The sequence below is a fragment of the Rhinopithecus roxellana genome, chromosome 2 (genome assembly GCF_007565055.1).
Source record: "Rhinopithecus roxellana isolate Shanxi Qingling chromosome 2, ASM756505v1, whole genome shotgun sequence".
NCBI lineage: Eukaryota > Metazoa > Chordata > Mammalia > Primates > Cercopithecidae > Rhinopithecus > Rhinopithecus roxellana.
In genome coordinates, this window is record NC_044550.1 from 22,130,764 (window position 1) to 22,145,046 (window position 14,283).

General features: G+C 39.0%; 1 protein-coding gene across 2 annotated transcripts in view; it reads right to left on the reverse strand.

Moving 5' to 3' along the window:
- Positions 1-14,283, reverse strand: part of CFI (complement factor I) — a 73,762-nt gene that overhangs the window by 14,619 nt on the left and 44,860 nt on the right. For both annotated transcript variants that reach the window (XM_030917278.1, XM_010389063.2), the window contains 4 exons: positions 5,235-5,410; positions 4,246-4,359; positions 3,994-4,104; positions 1,471-1,491 (listed from right to left, as the gene is read on the reverse strand). In XM_030917278.1, coding sequence (XP_030773138.1) covers positions 1,471-1,491; positions 3,994-4,104; positions 4,246-4,359; positions 5,235-5,410 — 422 coding nt within the window. The remainder of the gene's footprint in view (positions 1-1,470; positions 1,492-3,993; positions 4,105-4,245; positions 4,360-5,234; positions 5,411-14,283) is intronic.

Sequence of the window (14,283 nt, forward strand, 5' to 3'; positions counted from 1 at the left end):
CATTAACGCATCACGTTGCCTCTGAGATCTGAAACTAGGGAGGGAGTAGGAAGGAAAGGAGGGAGGGAGGGAGGGAAAAAAGGAATAGAGAAGGAGGAGGAGAAGGAGGAGAAGGAGGAGGAGGAGGGAAGAGAAGAAGAAGGAGGAGAAAAAGAAGAAGAGAAAAAAAGGAACAAGAAGCAGAGGAAGGAGAAGGAGGAGGAGGAGGAGGAGGAGGAGGAGGAGGAGGAACAGCAGCTTCAGAGGGCAAAATGACCAGTGAGAGAGAATACAGTGAAATAATAGGCATTTAGAGCAAAGGGTGGTCTTGAGCTAGCTAGTCCCCCAGAAATCCTAAGAAATCCTGAGGAGGTGGCTCATGCCTGTAATCCCAGCACTTTGGGAGGCCGAGGCGGGTGGATCCCGAGGTCAGGAGTTCAAGACCAGCCTGGCCAAGATGGTGAAACCCTGTCTCTACTGAAAATACAAAAATTAGCCAGGTGTGGTGGCACATGCCTGTAATCTCAGCTACTCGGGAAGTTGAGGCAGAGAATTGCTTAAACCTGGGAGGTGGAGGTTGTAGTGAGCTGAGATCACACCACTGTACTCCAGCCTGGACTACAGAACTGAGACTCCATCTCAAAAAAAAAAAAAAAAAAAAAAAGAAAGAAAGAAAGAAATCCTGAGGAGGATCATGAACTTTGACATTATATGAACTGGGGATGTAAGTCATTTTACATGAATATTTTTCTAGTTCTTTTTTTTTTTTTTTTTGAGATGGAGTCTCACTCTGTCGCCCAGGCTGGAGTGCAGTGATGCGGTTTTGGCTCACTGCAAGCTCTGCCTCCTGGGTTTATGCCATTCTCCTGCCTCAGCCTCCCAAGTAGGTGGGACTACAGGCGCCCGCCACCATGCCCGACTAATTTTTTTTGGTATTTTCAGTAGAGACGGGGTTTCACCGTGTTAGCCAGGATGGTCTTGATCTCCTGACCTTGTGATCCGCCCGCCTCGGCCTCCCAAAGTGCTCGGATTACAGGTGTGAGCCACCGCGCCCAGCCATTTGCATGAATATTTTTAAAAAGGGTGGTCCCAAAGAGCTAGAGGATTTGGGGACATCTGGCTGATACAAGTAAATAAGAAAATGCCTATCATGAAAAGATGTTATCTTTTCTCCAGTGGCAATTTCTTGAGGCACTACCTTGATTTTGAGGGAAAATGAAGAGGAGAAAGGTATTCAGCAAAGGTGAAATGGGCAGGGAAGAGTCCACTCTGGGTGGTGTTTTGGTCAGCAGGCTGTGGATGGGGTGTGTGAGAGTGAGTTTATCACACTGAGAAAAGGCCTCTATGCCTAAACTAATGTTCAGGCCGGGTTATTGCTAAAATGTGGTCATATCATGCTCCATTAACAGTTACATTAAAATATAAGAAGACCATAGAACCTGAGTTTTGTTTCAATTTTTTAATATCCCCAAATTGTAATAAAAATTTTACCTTGAGCCACAGATGCAAAGCCTGAAGAAAACAAAAACAAAAACAAAAAATTTATCAAAGGATAATTTTTAACTGGGAAAAAATGCACACTATATCAATATACTATACATGTCATGAAAACCATTGCACCTTATTTCTGTTTTCTTCAGTAATAGAATTTTTCTGTAAGAATAGATTTACCTTGAATTGTAGGATGTCTAGCTGCTAAAAACAAAACAAAAAACTCACTATAGCAAAGCGATTGTTTTGATTTGAATAAAATATGCACAAATTATTAAATTTCAGATCAGTACAACTTAATAGTTAGAAGCATTACTAAAATGCAAAGGCAGAGCTCATCCCTAAATAAGAGTAAACTGAAGCAACAATGATAGTTGGCCAAATGTGTTTTTGAAATAGATTTTAAAAAGATAAAAGGAGGTCAGGTGCAGTGGCTCATGCCTGTAATCCCAGCAACATGCCTTCCAAAGTGTTGGGATTACAGGTGTGAGCCACTGAGCCTGGCCAGGGCAGGGATTTTTGAAATGTTATTCACTAATGGAACCCCAGCACCTAGGGCAGGGACTGGCACACATAGTAGCAACTGAATAAATATTCATCAAGTAAATTAATAAATATAATAAAGAGATTTTTCCTCCAGAAAGCACTGATGGAAGCAAAGAGTCAGTCTGTATAGCCTAGAATAGGTACATAAGAATATTTTTCACCATTGGAGATAACGTATCCAGAACACCAACTCATTGCTTTGAAACTTGGTAAGTAAAAGGAAAGAATTAAGCATTATTCTGCCTCTCTATAGATTTCTAGTTAATAAGTGCAGAAGGCATGATAAAATTAAAAATTGCCATTTTACAGCCCCTACTGACAAAATGGATGTAGGCAACAATTTAAAAGGCTGCTAAAACCATTAGACAAAATATTGTGGGGCGCTTTGAAATGGACACACCAAGCTGATCAAATAATCATCTTAGCATCACTAGAGGAGGGACAACCAGACACGAAGACACTATGTGTAATAGGAAATACATGCAAGACTCATCAAGAAATCTTGCCTAAGCCCGGGCACAGTGGCTCACGCCTGTAATGCCAGCACTTTGGGAGGCCGAGGCAGGCAGATCATTTGAGGCCTGGAGTTCGAGACCAGCCTGGCCAATATGGTGAAACCCCGTCTCTGCTAAAAACAGAAAAATTAGCCAAGCGTGATGGCACACACCTATAATCCCAGCTACTCAGGAGGCTGAGGCAGGAGAACCCCTTGAACCCAGGAGGCAGAGGTTGCAGTGAGCCTGCGTTGTGCCACTGCACTCCAGCCTAGGCAATAGAGCAAGACTCTGTCTTAAAAAAAGAAAATAAAAAGAATTCTTGCCTAAGATATTAAACCTTGCTCTTAAAAAAAATGTTTGTCATTGACTTGAAGCTCAAAACCTTGGTTATAATCAAGTCTCTTTAAATCCAGAATAAGAAGTATCCTATAGGCAAATGACTCAGTTTCTCTAAAAAAAAAAAAAATTTAATAGTATGAACAAAATTGGGGTAGGGAGGTGAGGAAGATAACTCTTGATGAATAAAGAAGACTTTAAAAACGTAATAACCAAACAGAACATTGAGCTTCTTTTAGATCGTGATTTGAATATATTCATTCAAAAGAGACATTTTTGAGATAGTTGAGAAAATTTGAATATGGCTGTTACTAAATGATGTTAGTGAATTATTAATATAGTGAATTATTATATCTAAAATAGATTTTAGATATACTGAGATAATTTATATATATATAGTGCTTTTATCATTGGAGATGCATATAAGTGATGTGATATGATATCTAAAATTTACTTTAAAATACTCCAACAGGCCAAGTGCGGTCGCTCACGCCTGTAACCCCAGCACTTTGGGAGGCTGAGGCAGGCAGATCATCTGAGGTCAGGAGTTTGAGACCAGCCTGGCCAACATGGTGAAACCCTGCTCTACTAAAATACAAAAATTAGCCAGGCGTGGTGGCAGGTGCCTGTAATCCCAGCTACTTGGGAGGCTGAGGCAGGAAAATCGCTTGAACCCGGCAGGTTGAGGTTGCAGTGAGGCAAGATTGTGCCACAGCACTCCAGCCTGGGCAACAGAGCAAGACTCCACCTCAAAAAAAGTAATAATAAATAAAATAATAAAATAAAATAAAATACTCCAACAAACATACATACAAACAAACAAATTAGAAGAGAGATAAACAAGATGGGCAAACTATCAATAACTTGTAGGTGGAAAATGGGTACTTAGGGGTTGGTTCTAATGGTCTGTTTTTTGTATGTGCAGTGAGAACGTCTTTTAATAGAAAGTTCTGCAATAACAAGTAGATATTTAGTGGATGAAAATATGGGGAGATGAACATTCCATAGTTCTGCAAATGCCCACTCAGTGTTCCTACTGCTACACCCATCTATGGTCCCTTTAAGATTATACTTTATCTATAAGAAAAGTTTCAGAATCCCTGGATTCAATAATGAAAAAAGTCACTCCAAGACTTTAAATTACCTTCACAGCCAACTTCATCTTCCCCTGTAATGCAGTCCACCTCACTGTTGCATCGATACTGGCTTGGAATGCAAACATCCGATTTACAATGGAAGCTTCTGTCATGGCATGCTGTGCAAACATAAGTAGGAGAGGTTTTTTCCTTCCTTAAAATTGAATGAGGCACAATCTGAAATTCAATAGTAAAGTTGTTTTTCCTCTTTTAGTCAGAAAAACGAATGTAGAGGATTTAGAGGCTAGATTTATGTCTACCTTTACAACACAGTTCATCACTTTGGTCTCCACAATCATTGATACCATCACAGGCCTTCGTCTGAGAAATGTATTTCCCATTCACACACTGAAAGGAGTCATTCGTTGGAGGATCTGTAAAGCAGGAATTATCTTTGTGAAATTTATTTATGGAGTGGTGGCATGACATCCTTATCAGATTTTTGGGATAACTGAGTCATTAAGAGAAAGTTAAACTTCAAAAAAATGTATAAAATGTATTAGTGTTATCAACATAGTATATATGACTCATACAGAAAATGTCAAAGCTGGCTTATGGAGGCTCTTTTATTATCTCTGAAAGTCAGTATTTATTGTGAAAATCTGTATTTGCTGAGATGGGGAGGAATGAAGAGTACATGCTGACACTGACAAACACTGGTTTCCACCCATTTCTTTCATGCTGCTACAAGCATCCTCACCCCTACTCCCAAGATTTGCTTGGGCAGTGCCATTTGTTTACATTTTGATGGTACTTGTTTTTAGCACTGAAAAGGGATGGGTATAGGTTTGGTCTTTAAAACTACACATATGACTAAAATATTCCAGTGTCATGAAGGAGGAGAAAAGTGGCAATGACTGCCTGAAAACTGAGGCACCAATGTGGTCACTTAAAGGTTTTAAATAAATTCATATATGCTGGCCCTTTTAAAGGAGATGCTGAGGTTTCTTCTTATGTTTGATTGACTTGTGCTTGCTATAGTAACTTTAATCCAGATGATCAAATGAAGCAAGAGGAGTCAGGTAACTTTGCTTCCCATTTATGAACCTGTAGAGAGGCAATGTTTGAATGGCAAATGGTACAATAGGGGAAAGGCACCAATTTAGGCTCTAAAGCCCAAAACTTGATATAATCTATATTATTGCCTCTGTGACTGGCAACTAGGCATCAATCATTTATTTACTACAGGCTTGGTGTAAAATAAACAACCTTCAAGGAAGGGAAAATAACTGGCAAATACTCCACCAACCTGCTTTCTGTGTGTAACACACCACATCAGCTAAATCCTGGTAACCCATAGTTCTTCTCTTAGTAAAAGTACATTCAGCCAAGCTGGTCTCTAATCCTCGGCAATGTACATGTAGACATTCAGTGGAACTTATAGAGAGATCAGACAACTCAAACCTTCTTTCACTATCAGCACCTCTGCAAATAGAACAAAGAAAACATTATGGTAGAATAACTGCACTTGGCATGTATAACCCTACTGTAGCAGGTAAGAAACTAGAGTAATGTCTTCTCATTCTCTATATAGGAGTTACAGATTGGGTAAGATACTGAAACTCTGAGCCTCAATACCTTCATCTATAAAAGGGAATATAAGTACCTCACTGGATTTTGTAAAGATTAACTAAAACTTGGCTGGGGGTGGTGGCTTACACCTGTAATCCCAGCACTTTGGGAGGCCAAAGAGGGTGGATTACCTAGGTCAAGAGTTTGAGACCAGCCTGGTCAACATGGTGAAACTCCCATCTCTACCAAAAATACAAAAATCAGCTGGGTGTGGTGGCCCACACCCATAGTCTCAGCTACTCAGGAAGCTGAGGCAGGAGACTCACTGGAACCCAGGAGGTAGAGGTTGCAGAGAGCTGAGATCACGCCACTGCACTCCAGCCTGGGCAACAGAGCGAGACTCTGTCTCAAAAAAAAAAGATTTTCCATCTTTTCCTTTCGGTAATCTCTCTGCCTGCCCCATGCTGTAAACTTTAGCTGGTTGGTTCAATTATTGCCTAAGACTTGGGAGGTTAGGTTAGTTTAATTCCCATAGATCAATTTTGCTTTTACAGTAAGCTACATCTTCACTTCAGCCTTGACAGTATTAAGGTGCTATTTTGGCATCTGTGTGCCATTGCTTGGACTTCTCAATTTGTTCAGAATTTGTGAGAAGAGACTGCCTCAGTGACGTATCATCCTAGAGATGATTTACAGTTAACTATTCTTCTAGGACATTCAATAGTTCTTTGCTTCTCTCTAGAAGTAAATGGGGAAAATAGGTTAAAAATAAAAAATTGAGCAAAGATGCATCAGGTACATGGAAACAAAAATATAACAGTAATGACAATATAAATATTAGACTAACTAGGATAAAAGGCAAAAGTAAAACAAGGTGAAGCCAGGATGTGTAATTATTTCAGACCATGAGGCTGTGCCATGAGAACAAACAAGAGCCATTTGAGGCAAACTTATAGGTTAATAATCTGAAAAACGTACCAACCTAAAAATATCTAAAAATACTATATAAGAGGGCACGCCCAAGATGGCAGAATAGGAGCAGCTCCAGCCTCCAGTTCCCAGCATGAGTGACAGAGAAGACGAGTGATTTATGCATTTTCAACTGAGGTACCGGGTTCATCTCACTGGGGAGTGCCAGGTCAGCTGGTGCAGCCCGACCAGTGAGAACTGAAGCAGGGCAAGGCGTCACCTCACCTGGGAAGTGCAAGGGGGAAGGGAATCCCTTTTCCTAGCCAAGGGAAACTGAGACAGACAACAACTGGAAAATCGGGTAACTCCCACCCTAATACTGCACTTTACCAAGGGTCTTAGCAAATGGCACACCAGGAGATTATATCCCACACCTGACCCAGAGGGTCCCATGCCCATGAAGTCTCCCTCATTGCTAGCACAGCAGTCTGAGATCTAACTGCAAGGTGGCAGTGAGGCTGGGGGTGGGGCGCCCGACATTGCTGAGGCTTAAGTGGGTAAACAAAGCCACTGAGAATCTCAAATTGGGCGGAGCCCACCTCAGCTCAAGGAGGCCAGCCTGCCTCTGTAGACTCCTCCTCTGGGGACAGGGCATAGCTAAACAAAAAGCAGCAGAAACCTTGGCAGAGGTAAATGCCCCTGTCTGATAGCTTTGAAGAGAGCAGTGGCTCTCCCAGCACGGAGGTTGAGATCTGAGAACAAACAGACTGCCTGCTCAAGTGGGTCCCTGAGTAGCCTAACTGGGAGACATCCCCCACTAGGTGCAGACTGACATCTCACACCTCATACGGCAGGGTACATCACTGAGACGAAGCTTCCAGAGTGAGAATCAGACAGCAACACTCGCTTTTCAGCAATATTCTATCTTCTGCAGCCTCTGCTGCTGATACCCAGGCAAACAGGGTCTGGAGTAGACCTCAAGAAAACTCCAACAGACCTACAGCTGAGGGTCCTGAATGTTAGAAGGAAAACTAACAAACAGAAAGGACACCCACACCTAAACCCCATCAGTACGTCACCATCATCAAAGACCAAAGGCAGATAAAACCACAAAGATGGGGAAAAAGCAGGGCAGAAAAGCTGGAAATTCAAAAAATCAAAGCACATCTCCTGCTCCAAAGGAATGCAGCTCATCACCACAACGGAAAAAAGCTGGACGGAGAATGACTTTGACAAGCTGAGAGAAGAAGGCTTCAGTCAATCAAACTTCTCAGAGCTAAAGGAAGAATTACGTAACAAGCGCAAAGAAACTAAAAACCTTGAAAAAAGAATGGATGAATGGATAACTAGAATAATCATTGCAGAGAAGACCTTAAAAGAACTGATAGAGATGAAAACCATAACATGAGAAATACGTGACAAATGCACAAGTTTCAGTAACTGACTCGATCAACTGGAAGAAAGAGTATCAGTGATTGAAGATCAAATGAATGAAATGAAGTGAGAAGAGAAGTGTGGAGAAAAAAGAGGAAAAAGAAATGAACAAAGCATCCAAGTAGTATGGGATTATGTGAAAAGACCAAATCTATGTCTGATTGGGGTGCCTGAAAGTGAGGGGGAAAATGGAACCAAGTTGGAAAACACTCTGCAGGATATCATCCAGGAGAATTTCCCCAACCTAGTAAGGCAGGCCAACATTCAAATTCAGGAAATACAGAGAACGCCACAAAGATACTCCTCCAGAAAAGCAACTCCAAGACACATAATTGTCAGAGTCACCAAAGTTGAAATGAAGGAAAAAATGTTAAGGGCAGCCAGAGAGAAATGTTGGGTTACACACAAAGGGAAGCCCATCAGACTAACAGCAGATCTCTCAGCAGAAACTCTCTAAGCCAGAAGAGAGTGGAGGCCAATATTCAACATTCTTAAAGAAAAGAATTTTCAACGCAGAATTTCATACCCAGCCAAACTAAGTTTCATAAGTGAAGGAGAAATAAAATCCTTTACAGATAAGCAACTGCTTAGAGATTTTGTCACCACTAGGCCTGCCCTATAAGAGATCCTGCAGGAAGCACTAAACATGGAAAGGAACAACAGGTACTAGCCATTGCAAAAACATGTCAAAATGTAAAGTCCATCGATGCTAGGAAAAAACTGCATCAACTAGCGAGCAAAATAACCAGCTAATATCATAATGACAGGATCAAGTTCACACATAACAATATTAACCTTAAATGTAAATGGACTAAATGGTCCAATCAAAAGACACAGACTGGCAAATTGGATGAAGAGTCAAGACCCATCAGTTTGCTGTATTCAGGAGACCCATCTCACATGCAGAGACACACATAGGCTCAAAATAAAGGGATGAAGGAAGATCTACCAAGCAAATAGAAAACAAAAAAAAGCAGGGGTTGCAATCCTAGTCTCTGATAAAACAGACTTTAAACCATCAAAGATCAAAAGAGACAAAGAAGGCCATTACATAATGGTAAAGGGATCAATTAATCAGGAAGAGCTAACTATCCCAAATATATATGCACCCAATACAGGAGCACCCAGATTCATAAAGCAAGTCCTTAGAGACTTACAAAGAGACTTAGAACTCCCATACAATCATAATGGGAGACTTTAACACCCCACTGTCAACATTAGACAGATCAACAAGACAGAAAGTTAACAAGGATATCCAGGAATTGAACACAACTCGGCACCAAGCGGACCTAATAGACATCTACAGAACTCTCCACCCCAAATCAACAGAATATACATTCTTCTCAGCACCACATCTCACTTATTCCAAAATTGACCACACTGTTGGAAGTAAACCACTCCTCAGCAAATGTAAAAGAACAGAAATTATAACAAACTGTCTCTCAGACCACAGTGCAATCAAACTAGAACTCAGGACTAAGAAACTCAAACAAAACCTCTCAACTACATGGAAACTGAACAACCTGCTCCTGAATGACTACTGGGTACATAACAAAACGAAGGCAGAAATAAAGATGTTCTTTGAAACCAATGAGAACAAAGATACAACATACCAGAATCTCTGGGACACATTTAAAGCAGTGTGTAGAGGGAAATTTATAGCACTAAATGCCCACAAGAGAAAGCTGGAAAGATCTAAAAATGACACCCTAACATCACAATTAAAAGAACTAGAAAAGCAAGAGCAAGCACATTCAAAAGCTAGCAGAAGACAAGAAATAACTAAGATCAGAGCAGAACTGAAGGAGATAAAGACACAAAAAACCCTCCAAAAAATCAATGAATCCAGGAGTTGGTTTTTTGAAAAGATCAACAAAATTGATAGACTGCTAGCAAGACTAATAAAGAAGAAAAGAGAGAAGAAGCAAATAGACGCAATAAAAAATGATAAAGGGGATATCACCACCGACCCCACAGAAATACAAACTACCATCAGAGAATACTATAAACACCTCTACACAAATAAACTAGAAAACCTAGAAGAAATGGATAATTTCCTGGACACTTACACTCTCCCAAGACTAAACCAGGAAGAAGTTGAATCCCTGAATAGACCAATAGCAGGCTCTGAAATTGAGGCAATAATTAATAGCCTACCAACCAATAAAAGTCCAGGACCAGACGAATTCACAGCCGAATTCTACCAGAGGTACAAAGAGGAGTTGGTACCCTTCCTTCTGAAACTATTCCAATCAATAGAAAAAGAGGGAATCCTCCCTAACTCATTTTATGAGGCCAACATCATCCTGATACCAAAGCCTGACAGAGATACAACCAAAAAAGAATTTTAGACCAATATCCCTGTGAACATTGATGCAAAAATCCTCAACAAAATACTGGCAAACCGAATCCAGCAGCACATCCAAAAGCTTATCCACTGCGATCAAGTGGGGTTCATCCCTGGGATGCAAGGCTGGTTCAACATACGCAAATCAATAAACATAATCCAGCATATAAACAGAACCAAAGACAAAAACCACATGATTATCTCAATAGATGCAGAAAAGGTCTTTGACAAAATTCAACAGCCCTTCACATTAAAAACTCCCAATAAATTCGGTATTGATGGAATGTATCTCAAAATAATAAGAGCTATTTATGAGAAACCCACAGCCAGTATCATACTGAATGGGCAAAAACTGGAAGCATTCCCTTTGAAAACTCGCACAAGACAGGGATGCCCTCTCTCACCACTCCTATTCAACATAGTGATGGAAGTTCTGCCTAGGGCAATCAGGCAAGAGAAAGAAATCAAGGGTATCCAGTTAGGAAAAGAAGAAGTCAAATTGTCCCTGTTTGCAGATGATATGATTGTATATTTAGAAAACCCCATTGTTTCAGCCCAAAATCTCCTTAAGCTGATAAGCAACTTCAGCAAGTTTCAGGATACAAAATCAATGTGGAAAAATCACAAGCATTCTTATACACCAGTAACAGACAAACAGAGAGCCAAATCATGAATGAACTCCCACTCACAATAGCTTCAAAGAGAATAAAATACCAGGAATCCAACTTACAAGGGATGTAAAGGACCTCTTCAAGGAGAACTACAAACCACTGCTCAGTGAAATCAAAGAGGACACAAACATATGGAAGAACATACCATGCTCATGGATAGGAAGAATCAATATCATGAAAATGGCCATACTGCCCAAGGTTATTTATAGATTCAATGCCATCCCCATTAAGCTACCAATGACTTTCTTCACAGAATTGGAAAAAGCTGCTTTAAAGTTCATATGGAGCCAAAAAAGACCCCATATTGCCAAGACAATCCTAAGCCAAAAGAACAAAGCTGGAGGCATCACGCTACCTGACTTCAAACTATACTACAAGGCTACAGTAACCAAAACAGCATGGTACTGGTACCAAAACAGAGATATAGACCAATGGAACAGAACAGAGCCCTCAGAAATAATACCACACATCTACAGCCATCTGATCTTTGACAAACCTGACAAAAACAAGAAATGGGGAAAGGATTCCCTATTTAATAAATGGTGCTGGGAAAATTGGCTAGCTATAAGTAGAAAGCTGAAATTGGATCCTTTCCTTACTCTTTATATGAAAATTAATACAAGATGGATTAGAGACTTAAATGTTAGACCTAAAACCATAAAAACGCTAGAAGAAAACCTATGGAATACCATTCAGGACATAGGCATGGGCAAGGACTTCATATCTAAAACACCAAAAGCAATGGCAACAAAAGCCAAAATCGACAAATGGGATCTAATTAAACTAAAGAGCTTCTGCACAGCAAAAGAAACTACCATCAGAGTGAACAGGCAACCTACAGAATGGGAGAAAATTTTTGCAATCTCCTCATCTGACAAAGGGCTAATATCCAGAACCTATAAAGAACTCAATCAAATTTACAAGAAAAAATCAAACAACCCCATCAAAAAGTGTGCAAAGGATATGAACAGACACTTCTCAAAAGAAGACATTCATACAGCCAACAGACACGTGAAAAAATGCTCATCATCACTCGCCATCAGAGAAATGCAAATCAAAACCACAATGAGATACCATCTCACATCAGTTAGAATGGCAATCATTAAAAAAATCAGGAAACAACAGGTGTTGGAGAGGATGTGGAGAAATAGGAACACTTTTACACTGTTGGTGGGACTGTAAACTAGTTCAACCATTGTGGAAAACAGTGTGGCGATTCCTCAAGGATCTAGAACTAGAAATATCATTTGACCCACACATCCCATTACTGGGGATATACCCAAAGGATTATAAGTCATGCTGCTGTAAAGACACATGGACACATATGTTTATTGTGGCACTAGTCACAATAGCAAAGACTTGGAATCAACCCAAATGTCCATCAGTGACAGACTGGATTAAGAAAATGTGGCACATATACACCATGGAATACTACGCAGCCATAAAAAAGGATGAGTTCGTGTCCTTTGTAGGGACAGGGATGCAGCTGGAAACCATCATTCCCAGCAAACTATCGCAAGAACAGAAAACCGAATACCACATGTTCTCACTCATAGGTGGGAACTGAACAATGAGATCACTTGGACACAGGAAGGGGAGCATCACACACCACGTCCTATTGTGGGGAGGGGGTTGGGGGGAGGGATAGCATTAGGAGATATACCTAATGTAAATGATGAGTTAATGGGTGCAGCAAACCAACATGGCACATGTATATATATGTAACAAACCTGCAAGTTGTGCACATGTACCCTAGAACTTAAAAGTATAATAAAAAAATACTATATAAAATGCCATCATTTTCCTCAATGAGTTCTTAAGGAAGTAAGGGAAATCTACACTGGTTAAAATTAGAGATGTCTGTTCATGAGCTTATGCAAAATATAAGAGCAAAATAATGAGAAATCAAATACTGAGAGAATCTACCAGTAGGTTGAACCATAAAGTTGTAGGTAACAAACTGATGAAACTCAGAAATAGCCTATGGCTTAATTTAACAATATAAGAGACTCTCACTAGTGAACTACTAGCAGATGTGGTTTAAGAAGAAGAAAACTGAATCCAGAAAGAAGGAACAAACCAAGAAGTTGGTAAACATGAAGTAAATCTGAGTAAGCATTGTCTTAACAGTAGTGATAATGGCTTATTATATCATCATAGTGATTAACTTCTGGGATATAGAAAAATAAGGTGGAACTAAATATTAGAAACTTGATGGGTTAATTACATTTTTTTCTATTATTACTGAAGATGGTGAGGACTTCCTAAATCAATGATTTATGGTAGAAATTCAAATGAAACTAACGAAATAGAAATATAATGCATAATAATCAAACCAACTAGAGGTGGAAAAGAGGAAAGATTTTTTAAAATCTTTAATTTAGTAAAAATTATAAAATGAAAAAGACAAAAGCACACAAAAAGCAGGGTAAATAATAAGCCTAAAAACAAGAGAAAAAATAAATTCAACAATATAAGTAATTATAATGTAAATGGACTAAACTCTTCAGTTAACAGTGACTGTAAACATTGAATTAAAACAAATCTAGATATGTGCTGTTTATAAGGAACATGCTTAAAATCTAAAGATATAGGAAGATTGAAAGTAAAGAAATAGAAAAAAATCTAAACAGAGCAGCTAACAACTTTGCTAATTCTATTAATAACGAGTAACATATCTATTATCTAGAACACTGCACGTGGAGCATTTGAAAAATATTCAGCCACAAAGCAAGTCTCAACAAATATTTGAAAAAATTGTTATCTTACAAGGATGTTCTCTAACCACACAGAATAAGAAAATCAATAACACCAAGTTAACCAAAAGCAAACTAACATATTAATTAAAACTAATATTATAATAAAGAAAACTTCTAAATTACATATGGGGCAAAGAAGAAATTATATTGAAAGTTAGAAGATATTTTGAACCAAACAATAAATAAAATACCACTTATGAAGGCTGATAGCATGTAGATGAAACATTACCTAGAGGGAAATGTTTAATCTTAAATGTTTACATTAGGAAAGTAAGACAAATTGAAAATAGTTGAGTCAGGTATTCAACTCAAGGAATCAGAAAAAATGCAATAGGGAAAAGAAGGGAAAGTCAAAGATAACAGCAAGGATTGATGAAGTAGAAAATAAACAAAAGACCATTTTACAAATATGAAAACCTTTACAGGGTTTATCAAGGAAAAAAGAGAAAAGGCATATATAAACTATGCTATAAACTATAACTATATAAACTATAAACTATACTAGTTATATATAAACTATACTGTAAAGTTGTAATCAAACCAACTAGAGGTGGAAAAGAGGAAAGATTTTTTAAAATCTTTAATTTAGTAAAAATTATAAAATGAAAAAGATAAAAGCACACAAAAAGCAGGGTAAATAATAAGCCTAAAAACAAGAGAAAGTAT